Raw genomic sequence first — 24622 nt, 5'->3', positions numbered from 1 at the left:
ACATTACTTTCACCGCAAAGGTTGTCAGAGATGTTCACGTTGGATTGATGGATAGAGACGGAAGATGCTCAGAAGAACATCTCCCGCACACTCATCTCCATCATGTGACAGACGAGAGGCAGAGGAGGTGGATCAATGGAAAAAAGCTGAATAGGTAGATAGCTGATCCTGAGTGATATAAAACGAGAACTAGTCGAAAGAGTGTAACTTGCTTAACGTAGCCCTCGCCCGCGTGGTTATTAAGAGCAATGACGCCAATATTCTGACATCTCCCACACTTAAGTGTGGCCCTCTTAAAAGGATTGACTCAGCTCCCAATGACCTTGCGTTATTAGCAAATCAAAAGTAGATTAATTAATCACGGGTGCTTGCTCGGAGTGTGTGTGTGTGCATTACCTTAAGTGACTGTTGCAGTTTAACTTCCAAGGGAATCGGTCTGTCCTGACACCCAGGATGGCCTAAATGGATCCCTGTGAGTGGTAGAGAGTCTATTAGTGCATTAATTCCGCCGCAGAGCTTTTAACTCTGTGCTTATGAATCATCTCCCTCGAATTTTACCTCCGACATATTGTACTTTTATGTGAGGGCTGCAAAGAAAGGTGAAGAGAAAAAAGAGGGGGGGGGCAACACTTGGCTTGTCTAGTACTGCAGGAGAACATGCGCCAAGGCACTGCTGCGGGCGTTTGGATGTTGACTAGAAGAGCGAACACGTGCGATGTTCTTCCTCCCGCAGCTTCTGAAGCTATTCCCTCCTGTTACTCTCTGACATTTGGAAAACACAACACTCGGTTTGGAAGATGGAGGGGAGCCAAGGAGTGCTTTTTGGTGCGAGGAGGCAAAAGACAACTGGTCTGTCGTACAAATATGTCGACTTCATCTGTTCCGGATGTGTGCTTTGAATATGAAAGATGGACAAGCTGCACTGCTTAAAGGTCCCATGGCAAATGATTTTGAGTATACAAGGTTTGTTTTCCTTTAACTGGGTTTGCTTGATGATTGTGTTTTGGCCCAGGACGCCTTATTTCAAGCAATTTTTCAAAAATTGACGTTGAGATTGAAATGAAAAAATTGAATCAGTGGCTGTTAAAAAAAAAAAAAGAATTATAAGTTTACAAAAACAACATTGTGGAGCAGGAATATTTCCAAAATTGTACTTTGCCGTGCTGCAGTGCAATTGTGCAGACTACAAGCATCATAACAAGCATATTGTTAATTAATACCTCTTTGACAGCGTCGTATTGGATCTCATTAGAATGTGGAAGGCTGTTGCTGAGTTTCTCCATCAACTCCCACGGCTGACAAGCAATTGGTGTGCCAATACTGCCCCCTGCAGGTGAAAGAGGAAATAAATCTCAAAAGGACAGTCAAGAAAACTTGCATTTAATCATCTATGCAAGAGAGGTAGGAGACGCAGTGAAGAATATTTTGCAATTAATTGAATTATTTAAATGTAAAATGTGAGTTAGACAGAAATGTTATCTTGGACGTTTGGGAATTTTCTAAATATCATAATATATATGACCAGAACGAGCTGAACTGTTTGAAAATCAATATGCTGGGTTTTGATTGGCTGAGTCAAAATGTATCAGTTATCTTACTGGCGTTAAACTATCAGAACGACCCTGCCAGTCATAACCAAGCGGATCTTTGTCACGGCAGAATCATTGATGCAGCTCCCGGTATTGAATGTCAGTCGTTTGTTCAGGTGAGAGTACAACCATCTTTCATTGGTCACTACAATCAAGGTTGGTTTCAAGGTTGGTTACCACGGCAACCAGGAGCACATTCCACACGGCAAACATGACAGGCCTGGCAGAACTTAATGATTTCAAAAAAGGTTTGAGCATTACAATATACAGCATAGGCAGTGTGAGAAATAAAAATATTAAGAGAATAAATCAAGTCAACAAAGAGAGGATATTATTACTTTATAAGGTAGCCTTTTTTTTTTTTTTAACTTTGTTCAGGTTACTTTTCTCTAATGTCATGTCGAAAGGTGCCGAGAAAAATCCTCGACGTTAATGATATTACTAACTCATGCAGAGCAAAAAAAAAAAAAAAAGTTACTGAAGACAGAAGAGTGACGCTGAGATTTGTGGGCCCACCCCTCCCAACACTGCTTGGTACACCGCTAGCATTGCTCACTTTCCACTCAGAGCGAAGGAGACATGTCACCGTGGGGAACAGCCGCAACAACAACAAGTGAGTTCACTCTTCTTGCCGCTATTATTCATACCTGATGGTATATATATATATATATATCATTCGGGAGGTATGGCTGAGTCCAATAAAAGACAATTCCATATGTAGGTCAGCTGGGACTCGCGCTATAGAAAATGGATGAATTGATGGATATCCAAAAAAAACCCTGCCGCGTAAAGTCCAAAAGTCAACTGAGCTGGTTTAATATTACTTTCTTCTTCATCTGAGCCCAAAAGCAGCATGCCTCCCCTCAAAAACGCCGGATCCACGTGAGCTCCGTCTGAGCGCTCGGCCTCGGCCATGAGTGGAAAGGGTTGCCAGCTCCTGGTGTCGCCATGCGGCGTGTCACCGTCGCTGGGGAAGATGAGAGGGCACCGGTCCCAGGCAGTCAAGGTGCCCGTGACTTCCCCTCAGTGGGGCGGCCTTCCCTTCTCGGGCGTGAACAAAGTGAGCGGCGGGAAGCAGAACGGTGGCCCCGTGACCCTGCCGAGCCTGAGCCTCCACAGGAAGGTGTTGACAAATGGGAAGCAGGATGTGGAGACACGAGATGTAACCTTTCTAGGAGGCTCTTCCAAAAAAGGTAACTGCAGTGCAGACCTCATCCGAGGTTTAACAATGCTAATCCTCGAACGGGTACATTAATACAGATAATCGGGCAAAATTGGAGTATTTTGCATCGCTTGTGATTAAGATGACGATTATCCTGCACTTTGTGGGACAAGTGATTTCACTTCCTCACAGATATGCTCTGAAGATGATCAGGGCAGACTATCGTAAATATCCAAGATGTAATAATATGCCAATTTTTTAATACATTTTTCATTTTGTCTTTAACATGCCGATTAAGTCATTAGCGGGTAAAAAAAAAATAAAAAATCCTCCTCATTTACTTAAGGTGCCTCAGCTCATCTGAAGTCTCCATGCCTGAAATACTTCAACTTGAAATATGCAATCACCCACCACCAAATTCTTCTCACCTCACTCTCTCATGCGGTCATGTCAGCCGACCTCTCGGTCTCACTTTTTTTTTTTTTAACTGATTAACCAAGCATGAAGCTGATCGCTTAAGTAAGGTGGAACGAGACGAACCGCTCATTAGTGATTAACAGATCTGAAGGTGTCTGCGCCTGTTCGCGTTGTCAAGGGAAATTCCGTAGTTAAAAAAAAACACGTATGATTTATATTTGTTTGGAGGCCTGGCGGACTTGTGTTTTCGTGTGGAACTCATTTCTAGCAACTCTATAATCTACTCCCATCTGGCTCGATTATCGTCATCGATGTACCCTGATTGACATTTGCGTTCATTCTGAGGCTCTTTGGTCCAGCAGGTGGTTCCAGACTTGCCATTGAAGTTCTTGGGCACCCTGCCGGTTCGAACCTCACGATAACCAACGTTCCGATGTCTGTTGTCCCTGGTCATCATCAACACGATGTTACGTCTTATCACCCGTCTCTTGATACAAGGTGGGTGACATCACCAGTCAGCCATGATTAAGCCTGCAAGTGTAGGCTTACAACATTTTGGTTTCAGGTCAGTGCTGTCCAGAGAATCCCTGGCGTCCACCACCCTTAGTCTTTTCGAAACCCAGTCAGTGTTTAGCGGACGAAGCGATTGGCCGTTTGGCTACCGCGTCCTTCCCCCTCTGGGTCAGGCACCGTGTTCCGCCCTGGCCCCCGAGGGCGGCGAGCAACACAACGTGGGAACGGCCATGTCCAGCACGGAGGCCTCTGGCGGTACGAGCACGTCAGCCTCCCTTCCGTCATACCTCTTCACGGGTGATTCCGGGAGCCCCAAACAGCCTAACGCAAAGAAGAGAGCCCTTTCCATGTCGCCCTTATCGGACGTAATGGGGATGGATTTCAACTCCATCATACGTACGTCGCCTACGTCGCTCGTGGCTTATATCAATAGCTCACCGGCTTCTCATCCGACGATCTCGCCCATTCAGTCCGAGGGCTACGGCCACTTCCTGGGCGTGAGGGGTTCTTGCATCCCCCAGGTTCATCCCTACACTACGTCACAAGATCTGAGTCTACCGGGCGACTGCAGTCGCACAAAAGTTCTGGAAGAGGGCGGGGCTCTGGAAAGTGAGATGGCTAACATGGTGGTGGAACAACAGTCTCTTCCAAATTCAAAGGAAGTGGGAACTCTGGGTAAGATTTTAGAAACCTGTCAAGAAGAGACCAACATGACTCTGCAGCTTCACTCAGGTGACGAAGCTGCTCTCCCTCGGGGACCTCCACCACCCTACCACTCCCATCGGCACTTTCACCTTCCTAGAAGTCAGCACAGAATAAGGACTCAAGAAACCCTCAACCAGGGTCCCGCGGGCCCACCCCGGCATGGCCTCGGCTTTTTACCCCAGATCCCCATGCTGGAGGAAGAAGAGGGCGAAACGGACGACTGCGGCGCCCACTCTTGCCTGTGGATGGACTGCAATGCAGTCTACGACCAAAAGGATGAGCTAGCGAGACACATTGAAAAACTCCACGTGGACCAGAGGAAGGCCGAGGACTTCACATGCTACTGGGCAGGCTGTCCTCGGAACCTCAAACCTTTCAATGCCCGTTACAAGCTTTTGATCCACATGAGGGTCCATTCGGGAGAGAAGCCCAACAAGTGTACGGTAAATCATCCACCGCTTGTATTCATTAGGATTTTTGGGTAAGAGGATCTCGTCTCATTTCTGGCATTGTTCATTTCGATCAAATATTTCCCATTGTGGAGACTCTCACCCCCACACCCTCGTTTCTTTTCGTCCACTCCCACTGGGAAATGACATAGGACGCAGATGAGTAATGCACTCTAGCCAAGACACACTTCAAGTGTCCGCCATCAACCAGTCAATTATTAACAGCGGGCAGAACGGCTGGCGACCTTTTTGTGAGCCAATATTCACTTATTTCTCCAAGCTGCCGCTGTTGCCATGGTTGAAGTGCAAATTGCGCTGCTCGTAACTGTCAACTCTTTGTTTACCCTTTGATGGGATTCTTTTTTTATACATTACATCAAGTCGGGAGTCCTTTGCACATTTTTGGGGAGATTTTAGCGGGAAATTACCTTGGAAACGTTAGTTGCTAAAAGCTCAGATGATTTTGCTGGGGGATGAGTGGCAGGTCGCGGCTAAGATGCATGCTGTGAAAGTAGAAGCGGTGGAGAACAATTGACGGGCGCTCTTGTTACATCGTGAATAGAAAGAACAAGCCCAAACTTGTACCTGCCATGTTTGATTTTCTTTGTGAAGATAATCCAAGACTGGCTAGACTATTTGTGAATGTGGCTATGATTTATATAAGGTTTGAACCACTAATATTTGAGACTATCTTATAATTATTTCTCAAGCATTAAAAATATCTCTTAATAAATTCATATTAAAATTGGGCCACTACCGTTTTTTTCCGTGTATAGTGCGCCCCCATGTATAGTACGCACCCCTAAAAATGGCATGCTGATGCTGGAAAAAAGCTTGTACCCATGTATAATACGCACCCATTTTTTATGAATTTTTTTTAAAAAAAAAAATTTTTTTTTTTTTTTTTTTTTAAGTCCCAATGACAGTCACACACGCAGGGAGGCAATGGGTCCCATTTTTATAGTCTTTGGTATGGTCTTAACTAGGCTGGATGTAATTTTTTTTGTTGGCGTTGATTTCTCCGACTGCCCGTAAACGCACCACCGCGCTCCGTGCGCATGGAGCGTGTTTGAAGTGAACAGCAGAGAAGAAAGGAACAAGGCAAAGTGTTGTGAAATAAAATATTACCTGTAATACGGATTTAGGTAGAGAACTGAACTCTCGCTCTTTATATAGCTGACGTGTCTTGCTCATCCGTTCTGCGCATCTGTAATGGCGGCCTCCGTATGATATCCGGTTTGCGTGTGTGCGAGAGCGAGATAGAGCGAGAGAGAGCGTGCGAGAGAACGCTCAACCGTAGCGCGCCGCCGACCGCCCAACTGCACCGGGCTGGTCGATTATTGTGACAGAGCCGTCGCTGAAATTTAGAAGATATTTTTAAAGTCCTGATGTGCTTTCTAAAATTTAAGTGGACCTCAGTGCGCACTGCGCAGGGAGCTTAATTTGGTGCAGCGCGCCGGGCGCTCACTGTCGCATTGCTTAAAGAGCGCCTTTGTGTTTTAGGATGAACAGCAGAGACCAAAGGAAGAAGGCAAAGTGTTGTGAAATAAAATATTACCTGTAATACGCATTTTGTTATTTGCTGATTGAAACTGCTAATTAAACTGTGAATTGAAACTAATAGGAAGAAAACAACTCTCGCTCTTTATATAGCTGACGTGTCTTGCGCATCCGTTCTGTGCATTTTATTTCACAACACTTTGCCTTTCTTCTCTGCTGTTCACTTCAAACACGCTCCATGCGACCGCAATGCTCTCGTATCAGACGCTTGCTCGATCACCTGCTCGTTTGCTGTCCCGTGCGCGCACGAAGCGCGGTGGTGCGTTTAAGGGCAGTCGGAGAAATCAATGCCAACAAAAAAAATTACATCCAGCCTAGTTAAGACCATACCAAAGACTATAAAAATGGGACCCATTGCCTCCCTGCGTGTGTGACGATCATTGGGACTTAAAAAAAAAAAAAAAAAAAAAAATTAAAAAAAAATTATTATTTTTTTTTTTTTCTTTTGTACCCATGTATAATGCGCACCCCGGATTTTAGGACAATAAATTAGTAAAATTTTGCGCACTATACACGGAAAAAAACGGTATTTAAATTTTTTTCCTATTTCGCCAATAAAGATTTCATTGCAATGTCTCACAACATCAAGCTCAATGGAAAAGTGTAAAACAACTTTATAAAAAAAAAAAAAAATACGGTATTAGAGGTTCTTAATGAAATACCACATATTTGAAAAATATTTCCAAATATGTGGCGAGCAAAGGCAAGCTGTTAGTAAATTATAAATGACAGAGCAGTGAGAGTATGTGAGGAATCTGCACAATAACAAAATAGGACACGCTCTGTGTATTTCCTCCATCAACCCTAAACGGGGAGGACATTCCAACCCCCTGCGAAAGGAAAGACGGAAAGTAAACGTCTGGCCTTGGAATTGAAAAACGGAGTCGCATATTTGAGCTATGCGCTCATCAAGTTGGCATGACATTGCAAAAAAAAAAAAAAAAAAAAAAACATTCTTTAAAAATCATAGTATCATCCGCAGTACCTGGAGAGTACAGAAAATCGTATAAACACTGCCCCCTGCTGGCCACAGGTTTGAACAAATGAAGCATTGTGTTCATTTGAAATTGACATTAAATATCATTAACATTGTGACCATTTCGCTTTGCCAACGTGAAATGATTTTGTATGATGGTACTGCATCAGAACTGATGATGGCGTCGCATCATTATACTTATGAGACAAAAAAAAAAAAAAAAAGCAATAAAGAATCAGTCCACTGCGTATTAAATAGTCATTATATGCACGCAGTCGTCCTAAATGCGACGCTTTATGAGCAAGATAGTGTTGAGTAACGACGGCTTATTTTCATGCTTCGGCGTTCGGAAGAGACGTTTAACTTTTTTTTTTCTTTTTTAAATACTAATTTACATTTCCACCCACACGTCAAGGCCAAGCAAGCTGTGTTGTGGCGAGTTCCAGCTCACTCACTCACAGCCTTCAGTTCCTCTCAAAGGAGGACAAAAGAGGCTGAGGTCTTTTTCTGTGAGACTATCTTAACAAAAATGCATGCAGGAGAAATAGCCTACCATGATTAAAGCAGCAATCTTTTTTTTCCCCCTTTTCTTTTCTTTCCTCACAGTTCAAGGGCTGCAAGAAGGCCTTCTCTCGACTGGAAAACTTAAAGATCCACCTGCGCAGTCACACTGGAGAGAAGCCGTACCCGTGCCAGCATCCAGGATGTTTCAAGGCCTTCAGCAACTCCAGCGACAGAGCCAAGCATCAGCGCACCCACCTGGACACAGTGAGTGGTACAAAATTTGTCATAAAAAAAAAAGTCCACTCAGATTTTGGTATGTGTGCTTAGAAGCCATACGCTTGCCAAATACCAGGCTGTGCAAAGCGCTACACTGATCCCAGCTCTTTGAGGAAGCACGTCAAGTCTCATTCCACTGCGGAGACACAGCTACGGAAAAAGGTAGGAAGCAGGGGGTATCGGGGGTGCTCAATCTGAGGTGCCCTGGCCCCTTGGGGTGGCTGAACAGTAACTTGGTGGTCCGCAATGAATTATGATGTCAATTTTTTTAGTAGTTTTCTTTTTCTAGTTGTTTGAATAATCAATATACTGTTGATTTCAGTATATTGTGATCGTTCAGTATCATAAGCTCCAACTCGGCGAATAAACTTTATCTTGGAACGTGTTGCTGAAAATATATCAAATGCTTCTCTGTTCAAACATCCCCACCTACAGCAGGTTGTAAACTAGTTTTTGTCACCATAGATACAATGGCCGCATTGGATAAAGCTCCGTCTTTCATTTGAAAGTTTTTTAATTAAGCAAGTTCATAATGCCGCAGCCACAAAAGTCAGATCTAATATTAATGTGACCCTTGATTGTCTACTTTGAAGTAAAGTAAAAATTGATGTATCTATTCATCCATCATCTGGGTATAAAGTGCATAGAAAAAGTCTACACACCCCTGTTTAATTGCATCATAGAAAAGGTCACGTTTAGTAGGGGGGGGTTGATCAGGCTCACTTGTGTGTGTGCTGACTTGGATTTAACACGCAAATCATTTAGCACTAATATCCATATTGTGTCATTTCCAAAGATGAAATCCACAGCTGATGTAACCCAGGAGTCTCTGACAGACTGTTTAACCATCCACCATCTGCACCCGAGCCTCTCTCCACCAGCCAGAAGAGACAACTCGATAGCATCCTCCACAGCCTCTCAAGAGCCATACTCAAGTCCGTAAAAAAAAAAAACATGGGAGTTCTTTCCACATATTCCTAGCAGATATTTATACACTAGCCATTAGACTTACATTGCGGTTGGCTGCACTTAAAATGAACGTCGTCCTTTTTTTTTTTTTTCTCCCCTCTTAGCTGCTCCACAGGGAGGAGACTCTTCTCACAATCCTCTTATGTGCACCCTGCAAGACAATCACAGGTAACGTGTTCTTCAAACAGCTTTTTACACGTGTTTGTTAAATGCACGTAATCAATGTGCAGTATTTTACACTGTAAATATGAGTATTATATTTTTTTATAAATAGAATGGAGTCAGATTGTGAAGTAGAGCTGTGAAAAATGAATAAATAGAAATCTAGATCAATTCTTTAATAATTTAATAAATGTCAATAAATGACAATATGACACATTTTTGAAACATAATAATTAATAACTCTGTTAAATTACAGAGTCTACCACCATTTAACGTGCCTCAGACTGACAACAAATAAAGTTCGGATGATCTAGTATGCTTTTTTTTTTTTTTCTCATTTCCCGTTTATTGGATCTCCTTAATGTTCGATTTCTTTTGTTGAATACGCAAGTACCCAACGAGCTCTTCCGAGGCTATAGTAAAGTATTTCTGTGTTAAGGCGGCCAGATGCGTCACGGCTCCTCGCTGCTCACAATTGTTCCCCGAGCAGCGGTGGGCCCCGAACCCGCACCGCAGGATTCTGGGTAGACAATCGGCCCGTAAAAGCGGAGCTCGCCTCGCCTCATTGGGCTAGACTAGGCGCTGTTAATGGATGCTATAGCCACCGACGGGAGCAGCCGAGGAATTTGTGGATCATAAAATGTAAAAGAAGAAAGAGAATAATACCATTCAAACATCGGTGAGGCCAGTGTTGAAATTACTTCTTGGAGGTTAAATTAATTGTAACAACGCTTTGTGGGAACACCAGAGATCACGTGTCGTCACAAAATCTTTGTTGCCAGATTTGACCAATCACATGACTCCAAGTCTCCAGTTTTTAGTGACTCCAGAAATCTGCAATTATTTTCTGCGCCTCTCGCCCAGTCGGTTTGGATAAGCTCCCAAATTGGAAAAAGCAGTGTAAAAAAATAGAAGGATGTATCGGTGAGTATTAACCGTACGTACGTGACATTTCAGATTTGCCGATCCTCCCCCTGGTCGTCTCTTCTGCTTTGACCCCCGCCCTCCACTCTCCCGCCTCCCGCATCCTCCCGGCGGCGCTTCCGCGCAGCCCGGTCGGATCCCCGAATCGGCGGCCGAGCGCAGCCCAGGTATTTGCGGGAGCTCATCGCCGAGCGAAATCCTCGAGGCTTCGAAAAACAAGCCGATGGCGCGCTGCCAAAGAAAAGGTTAAAGGTCGAGTTTGGCATGCGAAGAGCTTATTAGCAAACGTGTGGGCGGCGGTTTGACAATCTGTTTTGAGCAGATTATCGTCACGTACCTTAATGATGGCAATGAAGTGAGACGGGTGTTTCAATTTCTGTGTACCTTTAAATAGACAACAACCCCCAGCACTTAGTTCAGGTTTGAAAAGAAAGGTGTAAAAAAAAAAAAAAAAAAAGCGATGAGAACAGGGTTAGGAAAAGATGGCTTTGCGTCACAACGGGTAATTAAAACTGCAGGAAGTGATGCAAAGGGGCTTTTGCCCTCTTTGGCACGGTGAATCTTCAATGATCAAACTTAAGTTAACTTGTTACATGACGCAGGTAGACAAGCTTAGCAATTTAGCATGGTTCGTCTGTTTTTGGCAGGCTCAAAATACATTTTCACTGTGACAAAAAAATATTCCTGCAAATTGGGATATTCGTTATAAATTTGGGAGTAAGTCAAGATGTGTTACCAGAAGATCTCCCAGGGCAGATGGAGGCGCTTTTTCCCTACGATGGGACGTCAGCACGGGGCGAGTCCGGTCAACTCATGCCGGCCTTCGGGATCAGCGGAACCTGCGACGCAGGTGATGACCGCCTGTGGATGTTATCGTCACAAGCTGCCATGTTTTGCCAATTGTGTGGATTCACTCACAGGGTTTACCGTGCAAACGTCAGGAGGAGACTTCTTTGACGTGATGGATCCCCTCGCCGGTCAAGTGTGCTGCAACCCTGCTGAGGAATGACACCACTCTCCTGCAGCATTCCTTTCTTTGCACTATTTTGGGGACGTAATGTCAATTGCAAGCATCTGCAAAAACTTGGTCTAACACATATCTATGCAAATTCACGCCGCTCGTTGTGCTTACAAAAGTAAGAGTCCGTGCGGACTTTATGCGCCGAACTGTATTTGGATGTCGAATACTTTTGTCTCCACATCTGGTACATGAATTTCCTCCTTTCTCCCCTCGTTCTGGAGGCATACATTAGTAACTATAGTAACAAGATAGACTTATTTCACTGCAGGGTTCCGACACATTCTTGTGCCGGGGAAAATAAAAAAAGAACAGAAAATGGTTGCTTGAAGGAGACTTTTATACAAGGCATTTTATAGTTATTATAAAAATGAAAGAATCTTTATACAGTGTATAGCAGGAAATTAGAGCTGCTGTGATTGGTGGCCTTATTTTTGAGCTATTGTTGCTATCAGGTATTAAATTGACATTTTTGAAACATGGCTTTAACTTTTGTATACTGGTCATATTTGCAGTTTTGACACTCTGGTTAGCAACCTCAATTTGCTTAGGGCTTCCTAAGCGTACGGTATAACGGCATCCACCACTTTTCATTTTACAATCACTTTACAGGCTGAAGAAGAGGCGGGCGGCAATACCTGGACAAGGCATTTCTGAGGCGAAGCAGTACCGCAGGCATCCCTCGTCTCGGTTTTTTTTTGCTTGTTTATTTCTTCTTCTAGAAATCGAAAGGACAAACTGTTTTACTTGAGAACAATACTTCCAGCAAGAAAATCCTAATTCAGGCAGGAGTTTGGCTTGTTGCTTAGCAACAACATCTTTTTTTTTTTCTCCAAAAAGCATTTGCTTTGGTTTGTTTTTATGACTTTATGATTCATATAAAAACTATTATTATTAAATATTATGAAAATATTACTGGCCATCATGTTCACTTGTGGTATAATGGCAAATTGCATCATCAGTAGGCTAATTAGCATTACACAAACTCAACTTTTGGTACATAAAGGCCAGATTTGGACAGTTTTGGCTCCAACAAATAGAAAAATAAACCAAAAGAGACCATTTAATACATTTCCCCCCTCAAGTTTTCAAGTAATAAACATCATTTCATTAGCTAGGTGATGTCATTTCTGCTGAGTCGTAACTCACTTTTTTCTCTTTCAGTAAGCTAAAAATGTTATTTTCATGTTGTGAGACACAACTTCAGAGCTAAATTATTCAAATAATCCTTAGATGTGGCACCTTCTCCAACTTTGGAATGATCATTTATTATTGATAAAAGAGCAATGATACGAGGTTTAAATGCTTCTTCCCCACCTTTGCTTATTTTAAAAATATGTATCCCAGCGTTTTGGAAAAATGATCGTTGTGGCTGATTTAATTGGCTGATTTAATACCATTAAAAAACAGTCAGATCTTAACCACCATTTGCTGGAGTTTGCGCGACATATTAAAGCACTGCCCACGTATGTATGTATTATCCAATGAACAAAAAAGGCGTGTAGTATAATAATCATTATTATTATTATTTCCGCCAAATGTGAGCGAGCTTATCTCCTCCCAGTTGGCTGGGAGTTTTCTAGCAACTGTTGCCCGGTGAGGCAGCGCCATAGCCACGGTAGTCGTGGCGACTGTAACCCACCAACAACAAGCTCTCGCTTCATCATTACCACCTCCTCCACCATCCTCATACTCACCCGCCGCTCCACAAGCAGGTTTGGAAACAACCTTTTAATTTTGCCCTTCTCCCATTCGTCGGTTTCCTTCACATTCAAACGCTTCTTCTTTAGTCTTTGAGACGCGATCGCGGTGTTTGGGAGTTGTTTTTTTTCTCTCTTTTTTTTTCTTTTTTTTTTTTTGTCCAGCGGAGGTTCGCTCGCTCGCTCGCTCGGCTGGCTGGTAGCAGTTTTTGCTAGCGATGGTGCTTCTTTGTAACGTGTTAGCTTTCAGCGCTAACGCCGCCTTAATCGGCTGGTTTATTTGCTCATCCGCGGCGTGGAGATCGTGTGCCGACCGGCGATCGCTCCGAATACGCTTTGAGGCCACGTTGATTTTTTAGACAGAAATCTTGGAATAAACCTCGCTAGTCAGGTGCTAGCTCCGGGTGCCCCCCCTCCCCTCCCCTCCCATGCTAGCTGGTCAGCTGGAGCAGGTGTCTCGCCCCCCCTCCCCACTCACAATGCCTGTATCGCGAAGATATGTGATCACAATTCCTCAATAAACTACAACAGCCGAAGTGTTATTGTTATTTTTTTAAGCGGGGGTTCTCCGTGCCTCTAATAATAGCTAAGTCATTACTTTCCCTTTTGTCTTAATGGGTGGCAAAAGCGAGATCGCAGCGTCGCTAGCTCCTCAACCCGCCTGCCCCTCTTTTGTGGTTTCGGAAGCTGATAAGATGACTGATAACGGAAGGTTTAAAGTTACGTGTTTATATACGGGGGGCCGTTTCTAAAAGTAACACCTGTTTAATGGCGGTCTAGCTGTTTTTAGTGGCGGACCACGCTCAATTGGGAACGATTCTGTTTGATTTAAGGGACTGACAAAACATCGATATCGCCATCTATCGTATTCACACAGCATCGATACATAAGCATCAGCTGGAGATGTTGTTATTGCTCCTGGATACATTTGAAATCAGTGATTTTTCTTGTCAGATATTGCCACTGTATTGTGATGTTGCCGCAAAAATACCTGATCATATTTATCAGCTAATTTGCAACCAATCCATTACACTTGGAATATGACAATACATAATATATATATAGATATTGTTACTTTCTGATGGAAGCCAACTATATGAATTTTTGTACTTGGCGATATAATATTGTCGTTAAAATACCTGATAATGTTGTGGAGTCTAATTGGAGGACCAGGGTCAATTTGGAACCTAGACTTTGGAATTTGGAAAAGATCTTTAGAAGACTATCGATTCACACTTGTGCACATTTAAATACATATTATAGAGTTTCCGACAAAAGTTTGACATTGTGAGTTTACCACCTGTCGCTTATTTCCTATGAGGGTATAGCAGGAGGAGGTGACGTCGTAGGTGGTGGGGGTTGTTGGCTGCAACAGGTGGCTTCGCCTCGATGTACATGAACGCATCACAAAAACCTGCAATATATCCAAGTTGTCGCAAATGCATAATAGCCAAAACAATTGGACAATTACACAATAGAAATAATGCAAGCGTATTGATCCCGTTGCCATTTGCAATCAAAAAATGGGTCGTGCACTCTCCTCCCTGTTCAGTTTTGGGGGGCTGCTAGTTATCAGCTCATGTTACCTTTTACCTGTCATCCGGCTGGGAAGGAGTCGTGTCGTGCCACCTGCCGCCCGGATCCTGTTGCATTTCCAATCACTAAAAGAGGGGGCTGATTAATTCAATTATGCAGCCATCCATTTTCATGGCTCAGCAGAATGCAGCTTGTATTCTGTTTGCTTTCTGCCCTGACCCAAACAGACTTACAGTTTAGGTTGTCAGTGAAAGTGGAGACTGTTTTCTAGATCGAAGCTGGATCTGCCGGTCTAAGATGACCAGGATCTTACGACAAAGAGTCAGGAATCACAAATTCTAAAAAATAAATACAATAAAATTAATTCTTAGAAATCTGATCAAATTGCAACTTCCTTAATGACAAAAGTTTAATATTACAAGAATAAAGCGCTCATTATTCTCTACAGTGAAAGCACGTTTTATTTTTATTCAACACAAATTAGTCCGAGAAAAACACTCATACAATTATATTTGTATTCATATTTTTTTTAAACAATCTATCGTCTTCTTTCTTCTGTGTCCCCGCAATGCTTGTCACCAGATCCCCGCCTCGGCTCGGCTCGCCTCGCCTCGCCTTAAAGTTGTGCAACTGCTCTAAAAAGTCATGACTCAACCTAGCTAACTTGCTCCAAAAAAAAAAAAAAAGTACATCAGCAAGCATTTTCTCCAAGGGGGAACCTCGGCCCTTGTCGTCATTGTCACGTTAGCGAGAGGAATTGAATTGGCCGGGCGGGTGCGGGGCACAAAAATGTTGCCCTCCTCTGTCTCTTTTGTTCCTGTGTGTCTTTGTAGGGATTGCACTTGCTCGGCGGAGCACAGCGTTTAAGTGGGCCACAAGGGAGTGTAGTGTGCCTGAATGGTGAGGAAGAAGGTGTGTTTAGTGTGTGTGTGTGTGTGGGTATATGTGTGTGTGGAGGGGGTTGGGGTGAGGCAACCTGGGAGTTTAGTTGAGTGCATTTCTCTTTTTTATTTTTTTAAAACATCATTTGATGGGCTGAGTAGTTTTTTTTATCCCAAAATTCCATAATCTCTATTTATGGTCAGGCAGAGGTGTCAAAAAATCCTTATTTTATGGACAACTACTGGATTATCAAATTAACAAGTGGTGATGTTAGTAACATTCAAATTTCCTCCACACTGGAGATTTGGCCTTATCGTACTATACGAAGAAAATAAGCGCTACTCGTTTTTCCTGCACCTCGCTGCAGCCATTGACTCGCCTTTGTATTCCAACTTGGAGGTCAGCCGTACTAACTGCGAATGCAAGTGAAAGCCCAAAAAGACACCCACAGAAAAAGGCCCAGTGTGATACGTGAGATAAAGGGAAGAAGAAGTCCGTCCCCGGAGAGAGTGGAAGCTGTAAGGAAACCCGGCTTAATTAACCAAGAGAGGTTTGTTCATGGAAACTGTGATGGGGAGGACGCCCCCCGCCCCCATTCACCCACTCCCACCCCCAGGAGGCATCTCATAGTCTTACTTCTCAATACTACTCTATTATTAACTCACCATCACAAATTATCACCGAGCTGTTATATTCTTACTTGTTGTTTACTAGTTTTACGGCAAAACGACTAGACCCATTATCGCCGTTCAAACGTGTCCACGCGCAGGTTGACAAAGCAATGAGGAGCCGCGTCTATTTGGAGTTTGTTACATATTAACCGGCTTTATGGCCGCTAACCTGGAGACGGGGCCATGTGCCGCTGATGCATGAGCTGCTCGGTACATTGAGTACCACGCGGCGCAGAACAGGTGCCATCGATTCCGCCAAGACGGATGAGGCTGTTATGGCGCCGGGGCCTCGGCGTGGTTTGACCAGCCGACACTTTGCTTTATAACGCAAACGGGAGAAATGCTATGAAATAAAGACTATATTAATACTATGTAACTGACCAAATATTGGAATTTAGATTGTAAATGTAGGTCAGCGCCTCGCTCTCTCTGACCATCCCTATCAGGTGTCAGTAAAGATGTGACCGGTTTTGCCAGTCTGACGAGTGGCCACGTCAGATTGTGCGTCGAGGATACGCGGGAAAGGCATCGTACGCCATTTTTGGGATATCTTGATTAAAACGACTCCATTTTCTCTTCGTAGGCGCCATGCAGACCCCCGAAGCAGGCGCTGACTCCACCTCCACCGTCCCTATTCAGACCAGCGTGCCTGTCCAGCCGGCCGGTTCAACCCAGCAGCTGCCTGTCCAGCAACAGGTAACGCCTTCACCGTCGCAAAGTCGTTTAACCTCGGAATCTTTAATGCCTTTCTCGGCCATTGCATTCCAGACGCAGACAGTTCAACAGGTCCAGCATGTTTACCCAGCGCAGGTGCAGTACGTGGAAGAAAACAGCGGCGTCTACACCAACGGCAACATGTGAGTCAGGCCTCCGCCCCTGCCTGCTCACACACACACACACACACAGGGAGGGATTACGTCCCAACAGCCTGCCGACTCGCCCCTCGAGTCTTCTGGCGCCGCCATTGATGTCACAAGCACATGGCGGCGGTGGCGCGCTCGTGCTCCATCGCGCGCAGTCACCTGAACATGACCAGAAGTAGGCCTCCTGTTTTCTTAAGTGCCGCCGTTTATACTCTGGGCCGCTGGTGCGTGTTCAGACATCTCCGCATAAACACATGTGGACGTCCACACAGATTACTCACAAGCCCAAATAAGTGTTAAATAAAATCACTCATAGTAGTCGTCTTCCCAAACAGAAGAACCTACTCGTACTCGGAGCCGCAGCTATACAGCCAGAACAGCGGCGGGAGCTACTTTGACACGCAAGGGAGCTCGTCCCAAGTGTCCACGGTGGTCACCGCCCACGGGATGGCCAATAACAGCGGCGGCGGGGGGAACGGAGGCATGAGCATGGGCCTGGCGGGGGCTCAGGTAATCGGTAGCGGTTCCGGGGCCTACCTCATGGACAACGCCGCCGCCCACCCTGCTGCCCAGACTGCACGAGCCTCCCCGGCGACTGTAAGTGGCCCGACCAGCGCCCCCCTCCCCTTATGGCTTCCTCACTTCCAAACTTTCACATATAGTATTGTCGCAGTTCATGGTAAGCAAATGCATCGCTAATCCGATTTGTCTCCGATCAGGAACTGCTACTGTGAAGCGGACGGCCGTTTTAAGGAAGTTTTTTTTTTTTTTTACTCCTTAGCAACAGCAATGTTTGACTGCGATTAGAACGAATGATTACGTCATTACGGTTATACAAGTGGGAAATTTTGAATAGAGGAAAAACCTTGCAAGGAAAGAATTCATGGTAATGCAATTTGTTAGGTTTTTTTTTTTTGTTATGTGAGTACGGCCATTGTGGCGGTTGGATCTGTCACGGAGGAATCTAGAAGGTTTGGTTATTATTATTGCGAGCTTTCTATTTTCACCGTGCCAATTGGATGCCTTTCAACTTCGTGTCTTAACAAAGCCAATCTATCAATAAGTGCATCTCAGTGAGTTAGTATGAAATTGTTTCTTCAAGGTTATTGAGGTAGCATTTTTTTGTATTCCATCAGAAATCTAATTTAAATAAATTTATAAAAAATAAATCTGAAATATTATATGCTTTATTCTAATTTACTTAAAAGGGAATTTTCCACCATCTTCCTACAAACTGCGTCACAGAATTTATTTTGAGTTCTGCTTGGCTTGCTTTGTGGTCTTTCTTTATTTTAGTTAGCGGCTACTAAGTGTTCATTTGTTTACTTGGCCTTCTTGTCTTTTTGGTTTTTGTTTCTCTCTTCTTACATTTTGTTGTCCTGTGCTTGGTGGTTTTTGTCAGATTGAAATGGCGATTGAGACGCTCCAAAAATCGGAGGGTTTATCCAGTCAGAGAAGCTCGCTGCTCAACAGCCATGTAAGTTGCAACGCTGTGCCTTCCTTCCTTCCTTCCGCTTTCCTGCTTGCCTCTTTTTTTTTTTCTGCGTTATTAATCCCTTCTCACTACAACAATTTGCATAATCTGGTGCTCTTTACCAAGTTTGAGGAAAAATCAAATATGACTTCTAGACGATTCCAAAAAAGATTGAAGCCAAATTTCCACGTCCATATATTGCAATAAAGAGATTCAAGATGCGTCTCTTGTCTTTCCCTTCAGCTGCAGTGGCTGCTGGACAACTACGAAACAGCAGAAGGTGTGAGTCTCCCGCGATCCACCCTCTACAATCACTACCTGCGCCACTGCCAGGAGCAGAAACTGGACCCGGTCAACGCAGCGTCCTTCGGCAAACTCATTCGCTCCATCTTCATGGGACTCCGCACGAGGCGCCTCGGGACGAGGTCGGCTCTCGCCGGCTCCTTTTGATAACCGGCGTTTCTTGTCGCTTGACATTCTTTCGATGCCTTACAGGGGGAACTCCAAATACCATTACTATGGTATCCGCGTCAAGCCCGACTCCCCGCTCAACAGACTCCAGGAGGACATGCAGTATATGGCTCTCAGGCAGCAACCCGTTCAGCAGAAACAGAGGTAAAGCAAGGTCATGCCCTCTGGTTTTTTTTTTTTTTTTTTTCTGGAAACTGACCTATCCCACAATTTCAGGTTCAAACCAGTGCCCAAGTTTGACACCAGCCCCACAGAGAACTACTCCAGCGGGGGTCAAAACCAGCCAGGGGCAGCAGAGCAGACAGTCATCGCACAGAGTCAGCACCACCAGCAGTTTTTGGGTCCGTATTGACTTGCTATCAAATCTCATAAACCGCTCGAAAGGATTCTCCTTGATTTAACTGTCGCTATGGCAACAGATGCATCGCGGGCACTCCCCGACTTTGCGGAGTTGGACCTGGGGCAGAGCAATCCGGAGAACATCAGCACTGAGGACGTCAAGGCTCTCCAATCACTTTACAGGGAGCACTGTGAGGTACAACAGATTTTTTTTTTGACACGTGGAGGATAACTCCTGAGAGATATAATATGGATATATATAATATGGAGTGAATGACCTGCCATCAACATCACCACCATTTGTTCTCAGGCTATCCTGGACGTGGTCATCAACCTGCAGTTTAGTCTCATTGAAAAGCTTTGGCAAACGTTTTGGCGTTACACTCCGCCCGACACCGTAGAGGGCGCCACTATAACGGAAAACAGGTGAGGGGCACGGGGATGGTGTGATTCTAAGAATCTCGCTGCGTTGCTGAAAATTGTCAGCGTTTATGTCCGATGCACAGCAGCGTAAGTGAGATTGAAGCCCGACTCCCGCAGCCGCGGCTGATGGCGCTGTGCAGACACGAAGCCGTGCTCAAGTGGATGAGCACCTGCGACCATCTGATGTACCAGGCCCTTGTGGAGATCCTCATCCCCGATGTCCTGAGACCCATTCCCAGTGAGCCACCGAACCGAGTCGTCACATCGTAACGCTCTGAGCTGACTTGGGTTCCCGTTTGACTTGACAGGTGCCTTGACTCAAGCCATTCGTAATTTTGCCAAAAGCCTGGAAAGCTGGCTCAATAATGCCATGAATGCGATTCCGCAGAGGATGATCCAGACCAAGGTATGGATTTTGTTCCACTCCGGTTCTGTAGGGGGCGGTAATGCTTACAACAGAAAAGATTGTCGCAGTATAACTGACCTGAGTCTCTGCACGCTCTTTTTTTTTTTAATTAGGTTGCCGCTGTTAGTGCCTTTGCGCAAACCCTACGCAGATACACATCTTTGAACCACCTGGCTCAAGCGGCACGCGCCGTGTTGCAAAACACGTCGCAGATCAACCAGATGCTAAGCGACCTCAACCGGGTCGACTTTGCCAACGTACAGGTATATGGAGTATTTGTTGAGTGCAAGTTTTTTTTTTTTTTGTTTTGTTTTTTTAAAGTTCACTTTTTGTATTGTACGTTGCAAAGTAAACTACAATTTGTGAATTACTAAACACCGTGAACAGGAGCAAGCCTCGTGGGTGTGCCAGTGCGAGGAGGGCATGGTGCAGCACTTGGAGCAGGACTTCAAGGCTACCCTACAGCAGCAAAGCTCCCTGGAGCAGTGGGCGGCCTGGCTGGACAACGTGGTCACGCAAGTACTGAAGCCCTACGAGCAGCGGCCCAGTTTCCCCAAGGCGGCCCGGCAGTTCCTACTCAAGTGGTCCTTCTACAGGTGAGCAAAGACAAGCACACACTTTCAGCCCAGAAAAGGAAAGTTGTCAATATTCTTGGGTATTACAGTTCGATGGTCATTCGGGACCTGACCCTGCGCAGTGCCGCAAGCTTTGGTTCTTTCCACCTGATCCGCCTGCTCTACGACGAGTACATGTTCTACCTGGTGGAGCATCGAGTGGCCCAAGCTACCGGAGAGACTCCCATCGGAGTCATGGGCGAGGTACGCCTTGTTTAAATCCAATTTGGGCATCAAATTGCCAAATTGATTTCGAGAAGGCTAAAAAAATGCTTTTGTTTTTCATTTTCAGTTTGACAGCCTGAACAGCCTGTCGCTTACAAACGTCGATAAAGGTACGCGCTTCCTCGCATCCTGTCCTGCTCTCTTCCGTGCTAAATTGACAAAAGCAATCTTGCTTTGTCGGCAAAGTATATTCCCCTCTTTACGCTCGTTCTATCTGTTGCCCCAGATGAAACGAGCGGCATGGACAGCGATTTAGACGAGGAGCCCGAGGAATCCGGGGAACCTCTGGCCAAACGCGAAAAGTCGGAGCACGAGGTGATCCAGGTGATCCAGGTGGGCGCCCTGGAGGACGGATCCCATCCGGTAGTTGGCGTGGTCCAGCCCAACATCCTCCACTCCCTCCCTCAGTCTCCGCGGGACCACAGCGAGCACATTCTGACCCCCTCGGCCGGCACCCCCACCATCCGCCACTGCAGCGCTACGGGCAACACCTACGCCTCGGTTTGATGCCGACATATCCGTCAACCGCCACGTTTACATCTGTCTTTCTGCACTCGAGTCCGACAACGGATCGATGCGGTTTTCCCGTATCCGTTCTGAATGCTGCGTCCTCCCTCGAGCCTTTTCGTAATTTGCTAAAGGAGGGGGACCACATGAAACACAGGGTCTTACGAAAATCGACTGTCCACTACTGATGTCTACGAGCTCAAACGAGGCCCACTGTATATAGATTTCCTTCTAATTAGTACAACCCAAAAAACTCATGGTGCTATCATTGTGGTCTGTTAAACTAGAAGACGTTCTCTCAATGTTTCCCAATCTTTTACTGAGCCAGGGCATATACAGTACACACTCTGAAAAAAAAAAAATGTTTGGGATATTCAACTTTTTGGGTGAAACTTCAGGATGAACTTAAAACACTCCCTAACCTGTCTAGGTGAATTTAATTTTGAGTAACATTTTAATTTATACAAGTCGCACCCGAGTATAAGTTGCAGGACCAGCCAAAACTGTCATTTGCAATTATTCTGCCTGACATTCAGATAAAAGTTTTGTTTGTTTTTTCATCCATAATTATCGAAACATTACCTGAAACTTAATTTCCCGCGGCACGCTGCGTTTGGGAATCACTGAGTTATCGTGACTGACTATTTTCAGAGGATTGTATGTAGCCGTACGTGCGGAGTTTGACCAGCGGTAGCCTTTGTATCACTAGCTGCATCGTCAAGATTTTTCACCCCCAATGTGAGACGGACCCCCCTCCACGAGGAATATGTGCGCTGCTGCTACTCCTGTAAATAGAAGCGATACCATTAGGCCGACCTGGTTGTACAAACCCCAACATCCTTACCGCTAAACTATTATGCACTCGGAACGTAACGTTTGCCTTTGTCCATGTAATCATGAAATCAGCCTTTTGGACACATGACCCCCCGCACCCTGACCCCCGTCCGTTCCTCTTTTTAGCAGTTTTCTGTCTCAATCAAATCTCTCGCAAAAAGGACCAAAAAAAAAAAAATGTAAACAAGAGGTAACTGAGGGAGAGCCAATCGTCGTTGTGCCATGTCACAGAGCAGAAGGAATGTCAGGGATTTACTGTACCTCGGCTTTATCACAGTGCCTTATCCTAACAAGCAGCTCTTCTTCGAGTGCACACACACACACCATCCAGCCAGCCGCTTTTATTTTTATTCCCCTACATTTTAGTTTGGCGCCTCCCTGTCCACAGAGAAGTCTTTTGGATTTGGGCCGTATTGACTGAGGGGATGCCGCCACTTTTGCTTTGGTCCGGATTAGCCCAGCTAAGCTTTTTAATTCTCTCAATCGCATCACACTGTTTAGCCTTTCGCTCCTATTCCGGCTCAGTTTGCCAGGCCTGCTCCTGCCCTCCCTCGCTCCTGCTATCTTTTGGGGTATATCACAAGGATTTGGACAATTTAAAACGAAAAATGATTCCATTAATTTGGATAATAGATGACACCTCAACCTCCCGCTGCGCTCTATCGGCATTCACCACCTCTCCTCTTGTCCTAACAACTGCTTGTGCTTTTATTTCTCGCTCCCACTCTGCCTTGTTGTTGTTCTGTTTTTTTTTTTTTTTTTACCCGCGTGTTGTTGGAACACATCCATCAGTCACCCTACCTCAAGCCAGTGGTGCCAGCCCCCCCTACACTCCTTTCACACCTGCAGCACTGTCTGTCCAAACCTTATTGCACACGCTCAAAAAAGAAAAAAAAAATGTTGCCTACTGTACCGCACAAAACCTGCTTTTTGCTTTCCTCGCACATTTTCATTTCCGTTTTTACGCCCAACAAACCCCCTCGGAACCCAAACCCTTCATCTTTGTACACTACGGACCAAAAGTAGATATTTTCTGATATTCAAAGAGATATATAAATAACATAGATCGAAATGTATAGTCTATATATAAATATATAAATACAATGCTTCTACACTACATATACGTGTTGCTTTCTGATTGTGGACGTAGCTGTGTGAAGTGGACTGAAAAGGGAAAAAATAAAAAGGCACGTGGACTGTACCATCTATACTTGAACTGTTAAAAGCGCCGTATGTTGTGGACATTACTGAGATTAAGCCTCCTTATTTTGGTTTGGACCACTTCTTTGTATTCATGTTTATTTATTGATATTTATTACATTTGACGGCGGTATAGTTAAGGAACGATACGCCCACTAAAGTGCAAAACTACTGTCTCGAAAGTCTCGGTGTGATGACTTTTGGTGATTTGTTTTTGTTGAAAACTGCTGTAATTGGTTGAAAGGTGAGATTTGCAGAGGATAAGGCTGTACTGGATCTTTGCCTTACGCTAAAGGTTTGGAAGGGGGGGGCGGGGTGTCTGTTGTATAAATCCACAACACGTCGATGGTAAATTTGTATTTGTGCCTGTCATGAGGAGAAAAAAAAAAAGGCTTTGCTTTCTTCAAATCGTATAGTTGTGCTTTAGGAGCATCAAGTGCTTTCTGGTCTGTGCTGCTAGAAACTATTTTTTTTTTCTTAATATTTAGTGCCAGACAGTGATTTGTTTTTTTTTTTATGCTAAAGCTGCCAACACTATTTTTGTATGTTTTTGTGTTGCGTTTAAAAATGTTTTTGTTGGAGCTAAATATTCCCAAGCAGAACACTTTCTTAAAAAAGAAAAAATAATTTTAAAAAAAAGAAAAAAAGAGAGAGAGAACAGGCAGCTTCACTTGACCCTCAGCAAGACTCCAGTGCCTTTAACTCGGCCCCGCCCCAAGCCCGACGGACGCCCTCGAGAGACATTTTGTTTTGACCACGGCATGGGATTATTATTTATTATTCATAAGTAGTTCATGAGTGTGGTAGATGAAGCTTCTTTTGAATTAATTGTACAGAACTATCAAGAAAGTTGCTGTAAGTAAAACTTTTTTTGTTTGATTATTCCTCATGATGGTAATTTCTGTTGCTCTTTTTTTTTTGATTGCTGTGATTTGTATTTGGTTGTTTTCAAGTGCCATCTTAGTGCGTTCATCTGTAGCACGCTCAAATGCAAGCACAAGCATTGTATGGCAAGAGAATTTTCCTGTTGTTTCTTTTCCCTCAATTCAGCCAAGATTGAAAAGAAAAATGTAAATAACCCCAAGTGAAGGTATATTTATTTGTCCTGGTTGATCGATTTTTTTTTTTGGGGGGGGGGGGGGGATCCTTCTTTTGATCATGTATAATATCTAATATAATATTATCCACACAATTTCCATGTCTTTCTTTCTCTGTGTGCTGTTTTTTCTTCATATATCTTTTCAACTTGGCAA

At 44.5% G+C, this 24622-nt stretch overlaps 2 protein-coding genes and 1 long non-coding RNA gene across 11 annotated transcripts; 2 read left to right on the top strand and 1 right to left on the bottom strand.

The window, feature by feature from the left end:
- Window positions 1-396: 396 nt before the first annotated feature.
- LOC133163404 (uncharacterized) lies at window positions 397-14891 on the bottom strand. Of its 7 annotated transcripts, XR_009716386.1 has the most exons (14): window positions 14694-14891; window positions 14511-14598; window positions 14225-14338; window positions 14064-14111; window positions 11863-11942; window positions 11339-11442; window positions 11125-11247; window positions 10943-11067; window positions 10544-10590; window positions 10228-10437; window positions 9164-9271; window positions 7925-8130; window positions 1221-1327; window positions 397-470 (listed from the first exon to the last, which is right to left on the bottom strand). It is a non-coding gene; the product is annotated as an uncharacterized LOC133163404 (long non-coding RNA). The 7 variants fall into 7 exon arrangements; XR_009716388.1 differs by lacking the exons at window positions 14064-14111; window positions 14225-14338; window positions 14511-14598; window positions 14694-14891 and adding exons at window positions 5264-5338; window positions 12922-13330; XR_009716382.1 differs by lacking the exons at window positions 14064-14111; window positions 14225-14338; window positions 14511-14598; window positions 14694-14891 and adding an exon at window positions 12922-13330.
- Window positions 1904-11345, top strand: glis3 (GLIS family zinc finger 3). Its single transcript, XM_061293260.1, has 11 exons — window positions 1904-2202; window positions 2431-2782; window positions 3528-3666; window positions 3734-4829; window positions 7978-8139; window positions 8203-8313; window positions 8948-9086; window positions 9225-9288; window positions 10240-10373; window positions 10946-11056; window positions 11127-11345. Exons 2-11 carry the CDS (start codon window positions 2503-2505, stop codon window positions 11213-11215), a joined length of 2325 nt encoding a protein of 774 aa, XP_061149244.1. The 5' UTR covers window positions 1904-2202; window positions 2431-2502; the 3' UTR covers window positions 11216-11345.
- Window positions 12779-23368, top strand: rfx3 (regulatory factor X, 3 (influences HLA class II expression)). 3 transcript variants are annotated; one of them, XM_061293257.1, is made up of 17 exons: window positions 12780-12939; window positions 16597-16709; window positions 16782-16870; window positions 17212-17473; window positions 18279-18353; window positions 18594-18775; window positions 18846-18965; window positions 19038-19162; window positions 19241-19356; window positions 19471-19586; window positions 19667-19821; window positions 19892-19989; window positions 20103-20252; window positions 20377-20585; window positions 20654-20807; window positions 20896-20938; window positions 21055-23368. In XM_061293257.1, the coding sequence occupies exons 2-17, from the start codon at window positions 16602-16604 to the stop codon at window positions 21333-21335; spliced, it is 2283 nt and encodes a 760-aa protein (XP_061149241.1). In that variant the 5' UTR covers window positions 12780-12939; window positions 16597-16601; the 3' UTR covers window positions 21336-23368. The 3 variants fall into 3 exon arrangements, with proteins under 3 accessions (XP_061149240.1, XP_061149242.1, XP_061149241.1); XM_061293256.1 differs by having other exon boundaries at window positions 12779-12939; window positions 16597-16870; XM_061293258.1 differs by lacking the exon at window positions 18279-18353 and having other exon boundaries at window positions 12779-12939; window positions 16597-16870.
- Window positions 23369-24622: the final 1254 nt, after the last annotated feature.

Source organism: Syngnathus typhle, linkage group LG12 (assembly GCF_033458585.1).
Source record: "Syngnathus typhle isolate RoL2023-S1 ecotype Sweden linkage group LG12, RoL_Styp_1.0, whole genome shotgun sequence".
Classification (NCBI taxonomy): domain Eukaryota; kingdom Metazoa; phylum Chordata; class Actinopteri; order Syngnathiformes; family Syngnathidae; genus Syngnathus; species Syngnathus typhle.
This window is presented reverse-complemented; position numbering and strand designations above follow the sequence as displayed.